Source organism: Patella vulgata, chromosome 7, assembly GCF_932274485.2.
Source record: "Patella vulgata chromosome 7, xgPatVulg1.2, whole genome shotgun sequence".
NCBI classification, from domain to species: domain Eukaryota; kingdom Metazoa; phylum Mollusca; class Gastropoda; family Patellidae; genus Patella; species Patella vulgata.
The window spans coordinates 11,042,496-11,059,874 of record NC_065885.2 but is presented as its reverse complement, the minus strand read 5'-3'; the positions used below and the strand labels follow the sequence as shown (position 1 = coordinate 11,059,874).

Below are 17,379 nucleotides of genomic sequence, written 5' to 3'. Positions count from 1 at the left end.
GCTCACAGTTCTTCAGTTGGATATAATTTGGAATCGTCCAATTTCCTTCTTTCTTTCAGTGGAACATTTCTGATTTCTTCTACCAAAATCGTCAAAGAATATCCGATGAACTGAACACAGGAAAAACTGAAGAAAGTAAGAAAGAATCTGAATTAGCTTTTGATGATCTGTGGATGAGTCTGTTTTCTAGTCTCGGAGATCTGTGTGTAGATGATCGACCTGCTGTTCGTAAAAGTTCTGGTCAAACTTTGTTTTCTACAATCTCTGCTCATGGAGGACTCCTTCAGAAAGAGACGTGGAAACGAGTACTGTGGCAGGTGAGTTTTATTTGTTCTCTACTGTAGGGTGACAGGTATCATGCACAATGCAGGATATAAAATGTACTTTCTTGTTGGAATTCCCTTTTTATATGCCCCTGTGAAAGGTTGGTTGTATATAGTTGTGGTCCCGATCTGTCGGATTGTCCAACTTTGTGTAATTCCTCTTAAAGTCAGAGCTTCTGAGATTTGTTTTTCAAATATGCTTGGTTTTTTTCAACTGTTCACAGACATGATTCCTATGGAAAAACATTCAGAGTCAGTTATTCTTTGAGAGTTATTGCTCTTGTCATTGAAAACTTGTTAGCAGTTTTTGTTTCAAATTTGCTGGGATTTTGGAGAAATTCTTTTCTAAACTTCAGAACATTAATGCGCTGCAGTGCAATGGGGTTTAACGTCCTACTTTTTTGCTCCAACTGCAGAACATTAAATTGGTGACAACCTTTAAAGACAGCTCAGAAGATCAGCCTACTGATTGCTGTATATTTCAACACCTCGCCAACATTGTTGTTCTTTATTATTGCTCTTAATGTAAAGACATATTTCTTTTAACCTCAATTGAAATTATTTATCTTAGATCTCTGCTTAATTCTGACCACATTTTAATAAAAAGGGAGTATTTTGCATGAAATACTATGTTTTCAATTTTTGCTATATTTTCAGGTTCTCTTCCCATTATTGGAGAAAGTTCAGTCATTATCTAGCAGTGCCTCTACAACTAAAGATGAAATGACTGGCAATATATTAATTCATCATTCCCGTGACACGGCCGAGAAGCAGTGGGCAGAAACACGAGTATTATCTCTAGCAGGAGTAGCCAGAACATTTAATTCCAAACGACAAATATTACATCAAATAGGTTTGAATATTTTGCAATAAGAGCACGTATTATGAATTATTTATACAAATTTATGTAAAATTTTAAAATGAAATGAAGAGCCCAAGGGAAGATCGGTCTATGTCACTTTTTCCATGAACCGCAGTTAATGGCACCATCTGGTAGCAAATTGTATTAGTTTTCTGTGGAACAATCGATTTCAGGTAAAAACAATCAGAGTTACAGCGATGGCCGAATGGTTAGCGCATGCGTGTTGTATCATAAAGTCTATCATTGAGTCAGCTGGTGTGGTATCGATTTCCTGGTTGTACGTGTCCAACCATTGTGGGTTTTCTCCGGGTACTCCGGTTTACTCCCACTGCTAAAAGACCCCTACGTGCAAGCAAATTATTGAAATAAAATTGAACCATATGTTAGTCCCGAAATGACCTAGTTTGTGTCAAGTGGACATCAAACCCCATTTCTCTCTCTCTTCCCCTGGGCTCTTCAAATAGCTTTAGAGTTTTACTCTTCTGTACCAACCAGCTTAATGAAGAAGCCATACATTAGTGTGTTATGACCAACTTTTATTTTGATTTCCAACAGTCACGGAAACTTCATTGTGCTGTCAATGTTATACATGATTTACATCCCATCCGAAGAACTGGTTGCTTTTCCTTACCAGACCCTCTGTCAAGTCAATGCATTTTAACCTGGAGTTAACTCTCTATGTCTGAAATAAATGGGGTTTTATGTCCTACTATTCTGCAACAAGCAGGCACCAACTAAGAGTAAGCTGTGTCAAAAGTTTTTTCCCAGGGTTTCTTCCTAGTGGTACACTTCAGATACCCTAAATAGGTAACCCGGAGAATGGCCCCCTAAATAGGTTACCGGGAGCCTGGTCCTCTGTGTGCCTGGGTTAGGGTTAGTTTCCGGTTTATAGTATTACCCTTCTCCGGGTTACCTATTTAGGGTGGTTTTCGGTATTTAGTGTGTTTTCTGGCATTTAGTGTTTTTCCGGTGTTTTCCGGTATTCAGTATAACATCTTGTTTTCCGGTAGTTTTTCAGTGTTTTCCGGTTGTTTTTCAGTGTTTTCCGGTTGTTTTTCAGTGTTTTCCGGTATATAGTATAGCCCTTTGATTTATACTTTATTAATTTTTCAGGGGATTTTCCCAGAGCATGGTCTTTATTATTAGAACATATAGAGAACTCGGCATTATGTCCGAGTGCTGAAGTTTCTTTGGCAGCCTTGAAAAGCTTCCAAGAAATCTTGCAACTCAATAAAGAATCAAAAACGGATGATCCCAAAACGTTCCTGGAAGCTCCATCAGGAGAAGAAATCAATCGGACAGGAGAGACCAAACCAAAAACTGTAAAACCTAGTATTCCCAAAGCCGTTGTTTCGGATGTTGATATAGCATTGTGGGCTACGGCTTGGAAGGTCTGGTTAAATATCGGTACCCAGGCCACAAAGGCACCAGATAATTCGGACAAAGTTTATGTACCATCTCAGAAATTTCTCACAGCTCTCATTCAGACATTTCCCCCATTATTTATTCACATAAGACCACGTTTTGTGGCGTCTGATCTGAACAAATTATCTAACGTGTTGGTTAGTGCTTTATCGGTGCCAGTACAAGGTGATGCTTCACCATTTATTATACCAACCTATCCTGAAGTTACTGTTACACCTTTACAAGAAGTTACTTTACAAGCTATGGAAGTTCTTATACAGGTAAACAAAATTCATTTGGAGCTTGATCGAGGGGGAGTTGTTTAGTAGAAAAGTCTGAAGCTAGGCTTTCCTGTCAAAAGATATTTGTTCCAAAGAATATAACTGTTTTTAGCATCATTCCAATTGTTTTGAAATGTATTTTTAAGAGTTTATAAACATAAAGATGGTAAATTTGCAGTATTTATTGTGTTTTAAGGTTAAAGATGCATTATTCAAGAGCTAAATCTGCTTATTGCAGGTCTTTCTTTAGGCCTGAAATGTTATCTAAATTATTAATTAGACATTTATTAACATGACAAGACCAGAAATAACTCTCGATGCCATCAGATTCTAGAGATTTTAACACAGTTCGGCCATTTAATGATTAAATTTAAAATGGAGGAGCGAGTCTTAGTCTCGAATATACCAGGACCGTGTTTATGATAAAAAAAAACAATCAATGCACACATCTTGTCAAAACTGCAAATAATGATAACTTGACTAAGAATAAAGTAATTTGAATGAAATTTTCAATATTTTCATTTTACATTATCAATTTTTGAACTATTATAGCAAAAACGGTCAATTCTTTATCAAAATCTTACATAATGCATCTTTAAATTCTTTGAAATTCTAATTTTATGACATGTAAAGTGACTGGAAGGTAAGTTCTCAAACCATGAGTCAAGACCAGGAAATATCACTGAAATGTAAGCCCTGGTCTTAAGCTTGTGTTACAAATCATAGGTCTGTCATCAATGCAAGTCAAGAGTTTTATCCCATATTTGTATTTAACAAGATGTTTTTCTCTGTATTCACAAAATGACAGCCCTGAAATGGCTCAGTTTGTTAAATGTACATTGATTGAACCTCTCTCTCTCCCTTCGCCTTTCTCCATCCCATATCCCCCCTAAACTGTACCACAAAACACATCTTTATCTTGACATTGAGGCATTGGGATGACCTAGTGGACATTGTGGTTTCGATCTCTGGTGTGAGCGTATGTGTCTTGGAAATAGGGGTGCCTTCTCAATCTCGTGGGTTTACTCCGGGCACTCCTGTTTCTTCCCACAGGAAAAACCCCTGCTCGTGCGCTAAGATAATAAAAATGACTATAAGACCACTTGTTTGCGATATCACCTTCGGTAGAAGGGTTTACTCCAGGCACTCCTGTTTCTTCCCACAGGAAAGACCCTGCGATATCACCTTCGGTAGAAGCAGACGTTATGGACTAAGAACAACAGCAATATCTTGACATTCATTTTCTTTCCATCTGGCATTTCCCATGATAAATTGCTATATTAGTGTTTCTAAAATTTATTAAGATTCACTTTAGATCCTTAATTGCCAAATTACCATGTGTTAGTCCAAAAATGACCAAAGTGTTTCATTTTCAGTCAACTTCTAGTGGTCAATGCTAATTTAAATTTTTCCTCTTCCTGTTTTTAGGCAGTAAAAGAAGGAGCAGAATCAACTAATACCATGTTTCCTGAAATATTTGAACAACTGCTGACTTATATCAAGTTCGGAGTTCAGGCTCCTAAATATGGTCATTTAGAAACTAAAGTATTTGGAACAGTCAAAGGTCCACAAGTAAGATTTCTGTTTGCTTTTTTTTTAAAATTAAGAACATTTTTCAAATATACTAGATATAGATACTGGCAAAGACTGGTGGTGAATTAACACACAAATCAGAACTCAAACTAAGAGGTTTGGGTTGTGTTAGGGACATTAGAGGAAACAAATGCGAATGCAAATTTTATCTGAGGCCATATACTTTGGGTAAATTGGTGTGACAAAAGTTCCAATGTTTTAATAATGATAATAAATGTCTGTTTGTAACATGCTAGAAACCTTAAAGTCTGCTCGAAGTACCCGATTCATCCTCATACAGGTATGTATTCAGACAAGGTCTGATTTAATAAGAGATAACTCTTAATTCATGGAGCATTTAGAACTTTTTTTATGTTTTTGATGATTTACAAGATTAACTTCATGTTTTTCCGTACTGATGTCATGTATTACAATACTGGTTTCATGTACTGATTTCATGTTCTTCAGTACTGATTTCATGTTCTTTAGTACCAACATCATGTTCTTCAGTACTGATTTCATGTTCTTCAGTACCAATGCCATGTTCTTTAGTACTGATTTCATGTTCTTCAGTACTGATTTCATGTTTTATTGTACTAATCTAATTATGTTGTATAAATATAGGTTGATTGGGTGACGATGAATTTTGTGCCGTTTTCGGAGAAGACAGTTGATATGGTTGTTGATCTATATTCTGCATCAGCCAATAACACATCAGTTATTAAAGCACATGTTTTACACAATATTATTAAGGTAAGTTGTCTAAAAAGTATACAAAGGGAGTGGGGAACTTTCTGTTAACACATTACGACTCTGATGAATCATAATTACTCCGGACAACCTGAGACTTCTATTGTACTCCGATACCCAATGCCTTTATAAATGGAACAGCCACACAATATCACTTAAGCCTAAAGAACGAAACTATGCAGTAATAACTTTATGAAAGATATCTGGAACTCGGAAGGCTACCCGCCAATTTCAAGTTGTTGGAAGTCAAAAATACCTAAACATAATATGATGTATTAACAATGACCCTGATAACTGAGACTACTGGATGCTTCCAATTTTACCTGAAGCATTTGAATGCAAGGTAATCAAGGAGAAAGTTTTAAAATAAAAACCGATTCTGTGACACAGCAGTATCTGAGAATAAGAATTGTGGAGAACACCACCCTGAAACAAATAAACAGAAGATGATTGGTGTGAAATATCATTTATTCAATGATGACTGAAACATGGGTTCTGCCAGTAATTGAATTTAAAATACAGATGTGACGTCATCCTTTGATGTTGGCGTACCATTATTTCAAATAATGGTACAGGCAATGTTCCAAGTATACATTATTTATACTAGTTGCAATATTGGACCTGTGTGACATATTTCATTGAAATGCACATGCTCGATAGTGTCTCATGCAAGACGTTGCGTAATATATAGATTTGGCACTCATGCTATCGCACTCGTACAATATCAATATATTACTTAATGTCCCACACTCGACCATTAAACTACACATAATTAGATTTTGTGCTTATTAGAACTATCATGCAATTGCCTGATGGACAACTTGCTTCTTATGATTAAATAATTGTTGGGTTGAATCAAAACCCATCTATCCAATCTTTGAACCAGAATAACTTTTTTATATGGCAGAACTACAACTTGTTAGGGTTCCATATTCTTGGTATTCTTAAATGCATTAAGTAGAACTGTTATGTTTTAGGTTAGATTACAGCTAATTTCAAATAGGTTGATGAGAATTTAATTTAACAAAACAGTGTTTCAGGGTACAGTAATAGTTTAAAAATTTAATTTTAAGTCACTTTTCAGAGCACCACTTGAGCATCCAGTTTCTCCAGACAATGAAATAGCAATTTTAATGTTTGTTGACTATTACACTATCCAGTACTCTAATTGATGACGTAATTGAACAAATATCGTAAACTTTAGTCAAACACTTTAAATGTCAATGAACTTTTTTTATGGGTTTTAAAAGGTAAACAGTCAACACTAGGTGCCTTATACAGACTTTACGTGGATTCTTTATACACCTCAAGTGTTTACCTGTTTTCTTTGATCTTTCTCACTTTAAAACAAGTGTATGGAATTGAGAATTTTGTAGATGTAAAAGTATTTTACATTTTCTGTGAACAATGATAATGTGTTTAGCCTTATATCCTTTATGATTTGGGAGGTTGGATGGCCGAATGGTTAGCATGTGCGCGCTGTATCATACGGTCTGTCATTGAGTCAACTGGCAGGGTTTCTATTCCCCGGTTGTACGTGACAAGGAGTAGGGTCGCCTGTCCAACCTTGTGGGTTTTCTCCGGGTCCTTTTTTTCCTCCCACTGCTAAAGACCCCTATGCGCAAGTGAATTATTGAAGTAAAAATGAACCATGTGTTAGTCCCAAAATGACCTAATTTGTGTTGAGTGGACGTTAAACCCCATTTCTCTTTCTCCCTTTATGATTTGTAGCATTAATTAACAAAAATGTAAGAAAAATGTAAACAAAGAGAATGGGGGACCCTTAACAAAACGAAACCGAAATATCAATGGTAGTTAATCTCCGCGCTTGGATTCCATCCGATTTAAGCAAGTCTACAAATGAGAATTTCATAGAAGTACAAGTCTAGAAATGAGAAGTACAAGCCTTTTCCATGGACTTTGTATTTTACTGTTAAAAATGATAATACATTTAGTCGTCATGGGGACTTCTGCTATACTTGATTGTCTGTAGCATTAATCGATGAAATTGCATTAAAGCTGACTATTGCCATTTATATTTTTCATGGCTTAATCTACCCTAACAATGTTTTCTCATTGATTATTTTATGCTAGGTTCTCACTCACGTGCGATGCATTATGATAGAGTCCACAATGTGGTACGTGCAGATGATTGCTACGACTAACCTGATAGGATCACCACAATTAAAACCACAATTTCAATCGTAGCGTGAATCATGGTAGTGTGAACCTAGCATAACATATAATGACCGTAACAAAGCAAATCCAAAATTTTAATAGTAGATAATCTCCCAGCCTGAATTCAATCGGATTAAAAAGAGGTCCTTCAAAATATTTTACCCAACACTTATAGGTGGCACTGGCTTGTTTAAATCGACTGCAGAGAATGCCAACTTTTTCAATTTATGACATATTTGTAAACACTGGACAAAACTGAAACATTTTTGGACTTATATCCCTTTCACAATATCGTATTTTGCAAGGGATTAAAAATGTATCACTTGATAATCCTTGGCGTGCACATAAAATAATCCTTGACAGTTGGAATAGGAAATAACAGTAGGCTGTAGCACCACTGTCCGGGCAAAATTATCATCATAGCACACTGCATTGTGTATACCCATCCAGATGGAGCAGAAAAGTAGAATGTTAAACCTATTTAATTTCATTTTGATATCCCACCATGAAATGTTTGATAACAGTGTAAGTGATGTGTGTAATTGTTTAACATTGTGTTAACGCCATCTGGGACTATCTGTAAATGAGTGGAGATTGTTGGCCTCATTACTTCTATATTAGTAGAATTTAATTATCTCATGAATTAGAACTTCTGTAAATTTCTCCATCTGTTCAATATTTTGTTTTTAAATTAATAATTTTTGATTGTTTTTAAATAAATAACTTTTAATTGTTTCTAAATTTATAATTTTTGATTTTTTCAAAATTTATTAATTTTGATTCTTTGTAAATAAATAACTTTTGATTGTTTCTAAATTTATAATTTTTGATTGTTTCTAAATTTATTAATTTTGATTGTTTCTAAATTTATTAATTTTAATTTATAAATTTATAATGTTTGATTGAAATGAGGGTTTTTGAAATGAAACTAGTTATAACGTCTTTATAGAGAACAAATTCTAAAATATATAAAACCATATCCTTTGGGATATATTGATGCTGTGTAATGTTGACATTGTAAGTTCTTTAAGATGATCAATGTAAAAGTGGATTTAAGAATACCTCATGTATGATCCTGGTTTGAGTCAGGATGATCCGAGGTTTATAAATTACACTAATGGATATTACCAGGAAGACTAACAAAGAAATGTTAGTTCCCAGATGGAATCAAAAAACGGGAATAAATTGGCTAGATTAAATATTTTTGCAATTTTGTTGGATGAATTAGATTTTCTTCAATCATAGTCAATGACTATTAACACTGCATTTACTTATCTCAAACATTGTGTGAAGTCTCCATCCTTTTGTGGACATACTGGTTCAATTAGCTTTGATAACACGATATATTGGTCAGTGTGTCCAGTAGTGGACAGAGGACATGCAAGTTTAATTATGAAGGCTTGGCTAGACAGATCATAAATAGCCTATGGTCATTGTATGAGTCCCAGTCATGAAATGTTGCATAATACTACAGTGTAATGGTTAGTTAACTGTTGCTCATCATGGTGGTCACAATTTGAGGTCACTATATGTGTAAACAATAGAGTATAATGATCTTCTGATGATTTTCATGTAGAATATGAAATTTATGTTGATGTGATATGTACATTTAAAGCCAGAAATGTTTGATAAAAATTATATTTTCTTTTTTGTGTCCGTTTCTAGAGTTTTCCATCCACTTCCAGTGGGGTGATATCGTAGACAAGAAATTTTCTTGGAATAATTTTGTATTAAATAGGATCTTGATACCTTTAGAGTTTGCCACCTGTAACAAACTTATGCGAATAACAATTGTTCTCAGTATGTGTCATTACAAAATAAAAATTTCAATCACAACAAAATGGAAAAATATAGAGGAGACTAATCATCCATGTCTGTGTATGAGACATAAAAAAACACAACACAATTTATATGGAAAATCAATCACTACCTGGTTTGTACTAATATATCACAACAAATCAGTGATTGTTTTCCATACAAATTGTGTTGTGTTTTTTTATTGGGCTCAATCACTAAATGCCACTCAAGGATTATGTATGACACATACTTGGAGCTTTTATTATATTCACGTGTCTACGATTTGGGTTTTTAAAGGGGCATTGTGAGAGATTAGATACAGAGCTGGCAGTTGTCACTATAATAGTTAAAAAAAAGATAATGAAAAGGGAATATGTTGAAAATTTCAGTCAAACTACTTCACTCTGGGCCGAGTTATCGGCAATATAATTACAGTGTAGCCTCAATTGTCATTGCTGCCATTGTTTCGATAATATAAAATGTCTTCAATCATCAACTGCAAAATATATTTAAATCTACATAAAATCGGAGACATTCGATGGCATCAAGGGTTGACTATGGTCTTGGTAAGTTAATTAATGTCTAATTAATAATTCTTATAACATTTAAGGCCTAAAGAAAGACCTGAAATAGGCAGATTTAGCTCTTACATAATCCCTGGTTAGAAAAACACACAACTTTCTGGATTTACTACTTCAGTACACTTACAGGTGCCTTTTCCCATTTGCTCGATAAAGATACCTCCACTGAAATGTTCCTTGAAATAATCTAAGAATTAATGATGGAGATTTTGTTGGGAAGAGTCCTGCCACCTGATACATAGTATATAATTTTATATTTGACACCAACATGTAGTTTATTTAACATTAATTACACAGGTATATTTTAATGTAAATGATAGAGGAAGTATGGATAAGTAAGTATTGCTTCAGGCAGTACCTTTCGACCAAGTCTATTTAACATGTCATAGTCTATTGTTATACGGCCCCAAGCTGTGATCCTCCAGACTGTTGGAATGTTGATTGACTTATCACCTTCTTCACTTCCTATTCATCTTTTTGAAATAAATCAATCTTCTACAGATTGTCCATTAAGGCCAGACCAATTTTATTTTTAGTACTTCAGGGTATTTATCATTAAATAACCCACTTATTTCTTGTGTGCGATGTTTTGATAAAAACGAAAATGAAAGGAAATGGGGTTGTCATCCTGTTCTGCTCCAACTGAGCTAATGAAGACGGGCTTATGCCATACAGTGTGCTATGAGGGGAATTTTGCCCGGACAGCAGTGCTACGGCCTAATATGATGTCGAATTCCAGCTGCCAAGGGATCTTTTATGTGCACGCCAATGTGTATACAGGACCTTGGTTTCTCGTCCCATCTGAATGACTTAACAGCTGTCCTTGTCAGGCCCGTCGTCTTGCACCATTGAGAAGAGACAACCATGCCGGTAAATCCTGATGAACTTTTTCGGCCAAAACCAGGATGAACCTGCAAACTCCAGACTGACGAGCCAGCTCTTATTCACTTAGCCACCGTTTTGTTAAAATTTATAAACTTATATATTTGGAACTATAAGTCCTTTTTCCATTGAAATAAGAAGGGAAATTTTGACAGGTGTTCACGAAGTACAGAAAATAAAATTTGGGTGGCCTTAATACACACCTCTACATCCTTTTACTAGAGCTCCTGATGAGAAAACAAATAGATGATTTAACTGGAACATTTACGATGGAAATAAAAATTTAGAAGGGTGAACATGGAACTTGATTATATTTTAAATAAAATTTGATTATGATGCTTGCCTTATGTTTTTATTTAATGATATTGGGTATCTGAAAGTTTTCTGTAGTGGATAATTATATGTTTTAGCAAGACAATAGAAATTATGAACAGAAATTTTCTACAGAGTCTTCATTAGCCCAGTTGATGCAGAACAGTAGAATTTTAAATGTTTTATTTTATTTCTCTTGTGTCTTCATTTGGTTAATTGTGACATGATTTCCAAAGGATTTTAACTGATATGGGGGGTTGGATGGCCGACTGGTTAACGCATGGGAGTTGGATCAGAAGGTATGTCATGTGCCATGGTTTCGATTCCCCACTTGTACATGACAAGGAGGAGATTGTCTGTCCAACCTTGTCGGTTTTCTCTGAGTCCTCCAGTTTTCTCCCACTGCTAAAAAAACCTATGCGCAAGCGAATTATTGAAATAAGATTGAACCATATATTAATCCCAAATTGACCTATTTTGTGTTGAGTGGATGTTAAACCCCATTTATCTCTCTCTTTGAAATGATATGAAAGTTTTTTTTCCAATATTTTTGTGTAAGCATCCAATGTGGCATGTACTGAGTTAATAATTTGAAATCATTTTTCAAATTAAATGGTCCCAAAACGTAAAATTGTTTTATAAAACAAGTCCTTGTTGTGTTCCTGATGTACAGCAATTTTTTTTTCCAATTTTTTAAGTGTACCTTTTTTGGGGAACATGAAATTTTCTATTTGGTCAGTTAAATAATAATTTGGAAGTCATTGTCCAAGAAACAGCAAAAAAGGTTGTGTTTCTAACGTCAAAATTTTTTCAAATTTTTAGAGTACCTGTTTTTTGACAACATGAAATATGCTATGTAGGCTACTCGGCTGATAATTTGAAAACATTGTCCAAAATCAATGCCCCAAAACAGCAAAAAAATGTTTTAAAAAAAAGTCCAGATTGTGTTTGTTACATAACATGTCAAAAGTGCTTATGAATAGACAATGCCTGGGGTTTGTTTATGGATCAAACTTTAACTTGTTTGTTCTTCTAACATTTACATCTAACTTTCAAATCTTTTAACAGAAATCAAACACCGTACAACTCTTTCTTTATCAGGGGCTTATTGACAACTGTATGTAAGTCTTTTACGGGGCTGTGTTCATAGGAAGATCAGAGAGAGCCCTCAAGCATAAGGAGGTCCCACAATCAACATCCTTGGTCATTACATGTATTAAAGAGGTTCATTGGCATCTTGTCTTTATTGTGGGCATCTCATCAGCTTCTTTTCTTTATTATTATATAGAGGTTGAAAGAATGTTGACAAGCCTGGTGTAAACCCCCCCTATTATAAACTAACAAACCATGTCTTATTGTGATGGTATTAAAGACAAACCACATGCAGTCTTGTGTTGACATGCTGTCAAACCCCTGTAGATAAACCATCTTATTATAATATACACTCCTACACATACTTAATTAATCTGACATGTATTTTATTCCGCTGTCTGGGTCATGCTTTTACTTTTCAAAAAAAACTTCAAAATTCTTCATGCAAGGATTAACGCTTGACTACTTAAAAACCTCTTTGGTGCATGTGCTTACAAAATCATGAGCTATTGAAGAGATGTACTCCCTTTCATTAATATACACTCCTCCACATATGTAATTAATTTGACATGTATTCTTTCCACTGCCGGGGGCATGCTTTTACTTTTAAAAAAACCCTTCAAAATTCTTCATTAAAGACCCAATACCACTCTTGTTGTAACTGAATAATATGTCCCAATCTTTATTCTTGTCAACAAATTGTACTATTTTACAATATTCCAATTAATTGATGATACAAATTTCATCTTAACACACCTAATTTAAAAAATTGGAAAAATTCAACTAAATGATTTGAAAAGCCTGACGTTAAGCTTTTCAAATGTGACTTGGATTTAAAAATATTTTTGAACCCTTTGGACAAGTAAAATAGGATTTAATGGATAATTTACACAACAGGTAGGACACTAACACATCTAGTACTTAGAATAAGGCTATTTTTTATTTTCTGGAGCTGTCAAGCCAGCAAGAGTGTTATTGTCCCTTTAAGTGGAGTCATGCAAGGATTAAAGGCCTGGCTATGTAAAAACGTCTCTGGAGCATGTGCGATTAGAATGATGAGCTTAGGAAATATCGAGATATATATATATACTCCCTTGTGTTAAGATTAAAAGGAAAGACTTTCTGATACTGAAGGGATATCTTGTTGAAGAACACATAATGGGGTTTAATGTCCTACATCAATGAGATTTATAAAGATTGTATTGAAGAACCGATTACATATCTCTACTGATACATGCATGGAGATGAGTTGTTAAGTAATGGCTAAAAAAAGAATAAAAAGCTAATACAACCAATGTTAAACAGGCATTATGCAAGAGCAAAATCTGTTTATTACGAGTCTTTCTTTAGGCCTGAAATGTTATCTAAATTATCAATTAGACATTAATTAACTTATCCAGACCATAATAAACTCTCGTTGTCAAGGCTAGCCTTCGATGTAGGCTGGATGAGATTCCTATATGCCGCTAACGGCCAAAGATAATTAAATCAGAAAAAGTGGATAATCGAGACTATGCTGTTTATATTAATGATTTTAGTAATGATAACCGGCTTCTTTCTCGGCTCATAGTGGATCAATTTGACTGAAATTTTCAGCAAATTACCTTTACACTATCTAGTTTTTAACTATTATAGCGAGAACTGCCATCTCTTTATCTTATCTCCCATAATGTATCTTTAAGCAAAAAATACAATGGGTGGGAGTATGTGTATGTTTTTTAAGAAAATTGTCATTCTCCATGTGGAGATGTAAAATGCAAAAAGTAGCATACAAATATATTTACATTGCAGTACATGGTTATAAAGTCTCAGTATAATTCCAGTAAGATGGCAAATATTCTTATTTCAGTTCAAATTAGATTGGGTAACTGTATGCTTAGCCTGTTCAAGTGACTAGCCTGTTTCTCTATCCAATTTCAAGTGAAATAGACTGTTGTTTTATAAAAAGATATCTTTATCCTTTTTGTACCATCTTGCTTTCAATAATAAAATATTCAACCATCTTTAGTTTATTTTCTTTTATTCAGAAATAGTACCAACTACCATGAGCAGATATTTTAAGATGATTTTTCAAATAAGTTTTTTGTGATTAAAAACAACCAATGCATTATTAAATATGATTTACATGTACAAATAAAGGTTATAGATTTAAATTTAAAAAGTGAAAGTTAAATAAAAGATTTTCTAATATGTGAATAGCAGGAAACTAAAACCAGTTTTGATGGCTATTAAGAAATTTGAAATAAAAATAAATCAGTGGCATAGTAGGGAGATGAAGGAGGGGTTGTCACAATTTTTACTCCAGTTTCTGGCCTCTAGTACATGTTAATAATTATGCCCTCTCCAAATATATTGAATACATTGCATTTAAATTTTTGAAAATAAGAGGGGCCTAATGCTAGGTTCCCACTTTCCTGGAACAGGATTGTCCACAATCTGGTACTTGCAGATATGTTCGGATAGGTTTCGATAAGATCAACATGATTGCTATGGCTGAGCTCAATATATGATAAGACCTAATAGGATCACAACAATTACGCCACGTTTAAAACCACGATTTGAATTGTAGCATGAATCGTGATATTGGAAACCGATCATTAAGTAAGGTTACCAGTGTGGGGTACCAGAAATGTTTTTGTTCCTGGGTGCTAAGAACCCCTGTTACGCCACTGAATAAAATTCAGATATGACAAATTTTTGAAAAGATATTAAAACATAGTTTTGTAAATTTAACAATTTCTTTAAATTTGGAATAATTTTTATATCGGTTTCCCAAAAAATTAAACATTTTATTTCAAGTAGTTTCAGGTACTGTTGATGTATAATCCGATTCTGTACAAAGAAGATATTTCAAGTCACATTGATATTTTTCACCATCGTTATATTAATATACCTTGATAAGCTATTCTGGAAGGACTTTGAGGGTGGGAAATATACCATGGTACCAAGAAATATATGTCTTAATCAGAATGTGTAAAATAGTTGACAAAATTTAAAAACCAACAAAAATAACAAACATTTCTACTCTACAAGTGATATATTAAAGATTTACAAATAATTCTGCCTCTCACCAGGTTGGCATTAATTAATTCTAATAATAGCACATAAAAGATATTTTTGGTAACCATATTATAATACAATAGGTACAGTTATATAATAATACTTCAAATAGAGGAGGACATCAAAGATGAGAAGTTGCCAGGATCTTGGGCTTTAAAATCCACTCTTTATTATTACAATAAAGATCTGGCATTCTTAGTACTTATAGAAGGAATTTATGCTTTGGAAATAAGCCCCGGGGATAAATTTGAACCTTGTCCAAGATCTTGGGCTTTAAAATCCACTCTTTATTATTACAATAATGATCTGGCATTCTTAGTACTTACATGTATATAAGGAATTTATGCTTTGGAAATAAGCCCCGAGGATAAATTTGAACCTTGTCTATGGCAAAATAACGTGGGTTTTTTTTAAGGAATGAGTGCCATGCGCTTTTGATCATAAGGTCTGTCATTGAGCCAGCTCATACGTGACGATTAGTAAGGTCGACTGTCCAACCCCGTGGGTCTTCCAGTTTCCTCCCTCACTGCCATTTTCTGCCCAGTGCTAGGGATTATGGCAAAAAAAATTGAGCCATATGAACTAGTTGGTGTCAAGTGGACATTAAACCCCATTTCACTCTCTCAATGAAACTAGTACATGTATCACCATTTTTATTTAATTACATACTGTGATATATATTTTTTTTTTCATTTTTTTTCAAATTTTATGTCAATTTCCAAATAAATAACACAGATAATTCTACCCGGTAGTTTAAATTTTAGAAAAAAAAATGTTGATCGTCCTTTTGCATATATGTTGTTTTTGACTATTCTTAGTTCCTACACAGATAATATCTTGAATTTTAAAGCCTTCCTTGAAAATAATCGTTAAAAGTCAATTCTTTCTCCATGGCAGATACCCGTAGGTCCATAAATAATGAGACAAAACCATGTACACACATTTCTTTCTCAAAATACCAGAAATTCTCACACTAAGCATTCATTCAAACAGTTATTCATAAAGTTCTCGTCTTCGTTTCAAAATTTTATTATTTTTTTGTTCTCCTATGAATTATATAACATGCACCGCAACTTTTCTATTTCACTTTTAAGTAGGGAGACCTCGGTACGCAGTTGAAGATTTTCTTGCTCAAGATAAACAACACGAAGAGCAATTTGTTCTTCCTTCATTCGTCTAGCTTCTCGAGACCGTTTGGCGGAATCGTTGTTTTTCTTGCGTTTATCCCAGTAAGTGTCGTCTTTTTGTGTTTCTGGGATGCTGCATGGACGTTTCTTGGGCGGCATTTTACAGTTGATTCCATCTATATCTTTAATTCTGTCATCGGGAGAAAGGTCGATTCTACTGTCATCGTGAGGCGATGGTGACGATATGTCGGAAGCTGCACTGTGATTTTGATAGGGATCCATTGATCCTTCTTTTTCTGGTTTTATCGGTGGCATCTGCAGATGCATACCGTGACCGTTGGTCCGCACTCGCATATCTTGACCTCCACTACATGATGGCATTGTGTTGCCATATTCATAGGTAGAATTGGGTAGTTGCATTCCACAATTGCCCGTCTGTCCAATATACGAAGAGTTTGAAAATTGTGATCCATAAAATGTTGTTGGCATATTCACGGGTGAATATGATTTAAACGGCCGATCTACATCACGACTGTCCATGGGATACGGATATGATGAACTTGCATTCATGGTAATTTCTTTTTATTTAACATAAATTATCTGGAGGTAACTTTAAATATAAACAGCATCGACGAGAAAACTGGTCACTCATCTGAAAGACACAAGGAATAATTGCAGTTAATAACATAGTATAATTATTTTTTTTTGCATTGAGTGTGTATGGTCTTGGTTGTTGCCGTACCTCCAACAAATAATTTTTAGCTTGTGACAAGACAATGGAATTTATATTCCCAGTCTATGATTTGTCTAAATAAAACTTTTGGCAAATAACAACAAAATTTCTTGACAAAAGCTGGGGTTTGGATGGCTGAATGGTTAGAATGTGCGCGTTGCATCATAAGGTCTGTCATTGAGTCAGCTAGTGTGGTTTGGATTCACAGGTTGTACTTGACAAGGAGTAAGGTCCCCAGTCCAAGCTCGTGGGTTTTCTACGGGTCCTACAGTTTCCTCCCACAGCTAAAGACCCCTACACGCAAACAAATTATGGGAATCAAATTGAACCATATGTTAGTCCCAAAATGACCTAGTTTGAGTGTTTGTGTGTGTGTGTGTCTCTCTCTCCAAAAGACAAAAAGCTCACAATGCTGTTTCAGAAAA

At 34.5% G+C, this 17,379-nt stretch overlaps 1 protein-coding gene across 1 annotated transcript in view; it reads left to right on the top strand.

Annotated features, from left to right (window-relative positions):
• LOC126827883 (protein MON2 homolog) overlaps nt 1–17,379 on the top strand; it is an 89,366-nt gene that overhangs the window by 43,140 nt on the left and 28,847 nt on the right. Inside the window, exons 5-9 of the mRNA XM_050557452.2 lie at nt 60–317; nt 981–1,176; nt 2,299–2,870; nt 4,299–4,442; nt 5,067–5,195. Coding sequence (XP_050413409.1) covers nt 60–317; nt 981–1,176; nt 2,299–2,870; nt 4,299–4,442; nt 5,067–5,195 — 1,299 coding nt within the window. The remainder of the gene's footprint in view (nt 1–59; nt 318–980; nt 1,177–2,298; nt 2,871–4,298; nt 4,443–5,066; nt 5,196–17,379) is intronic.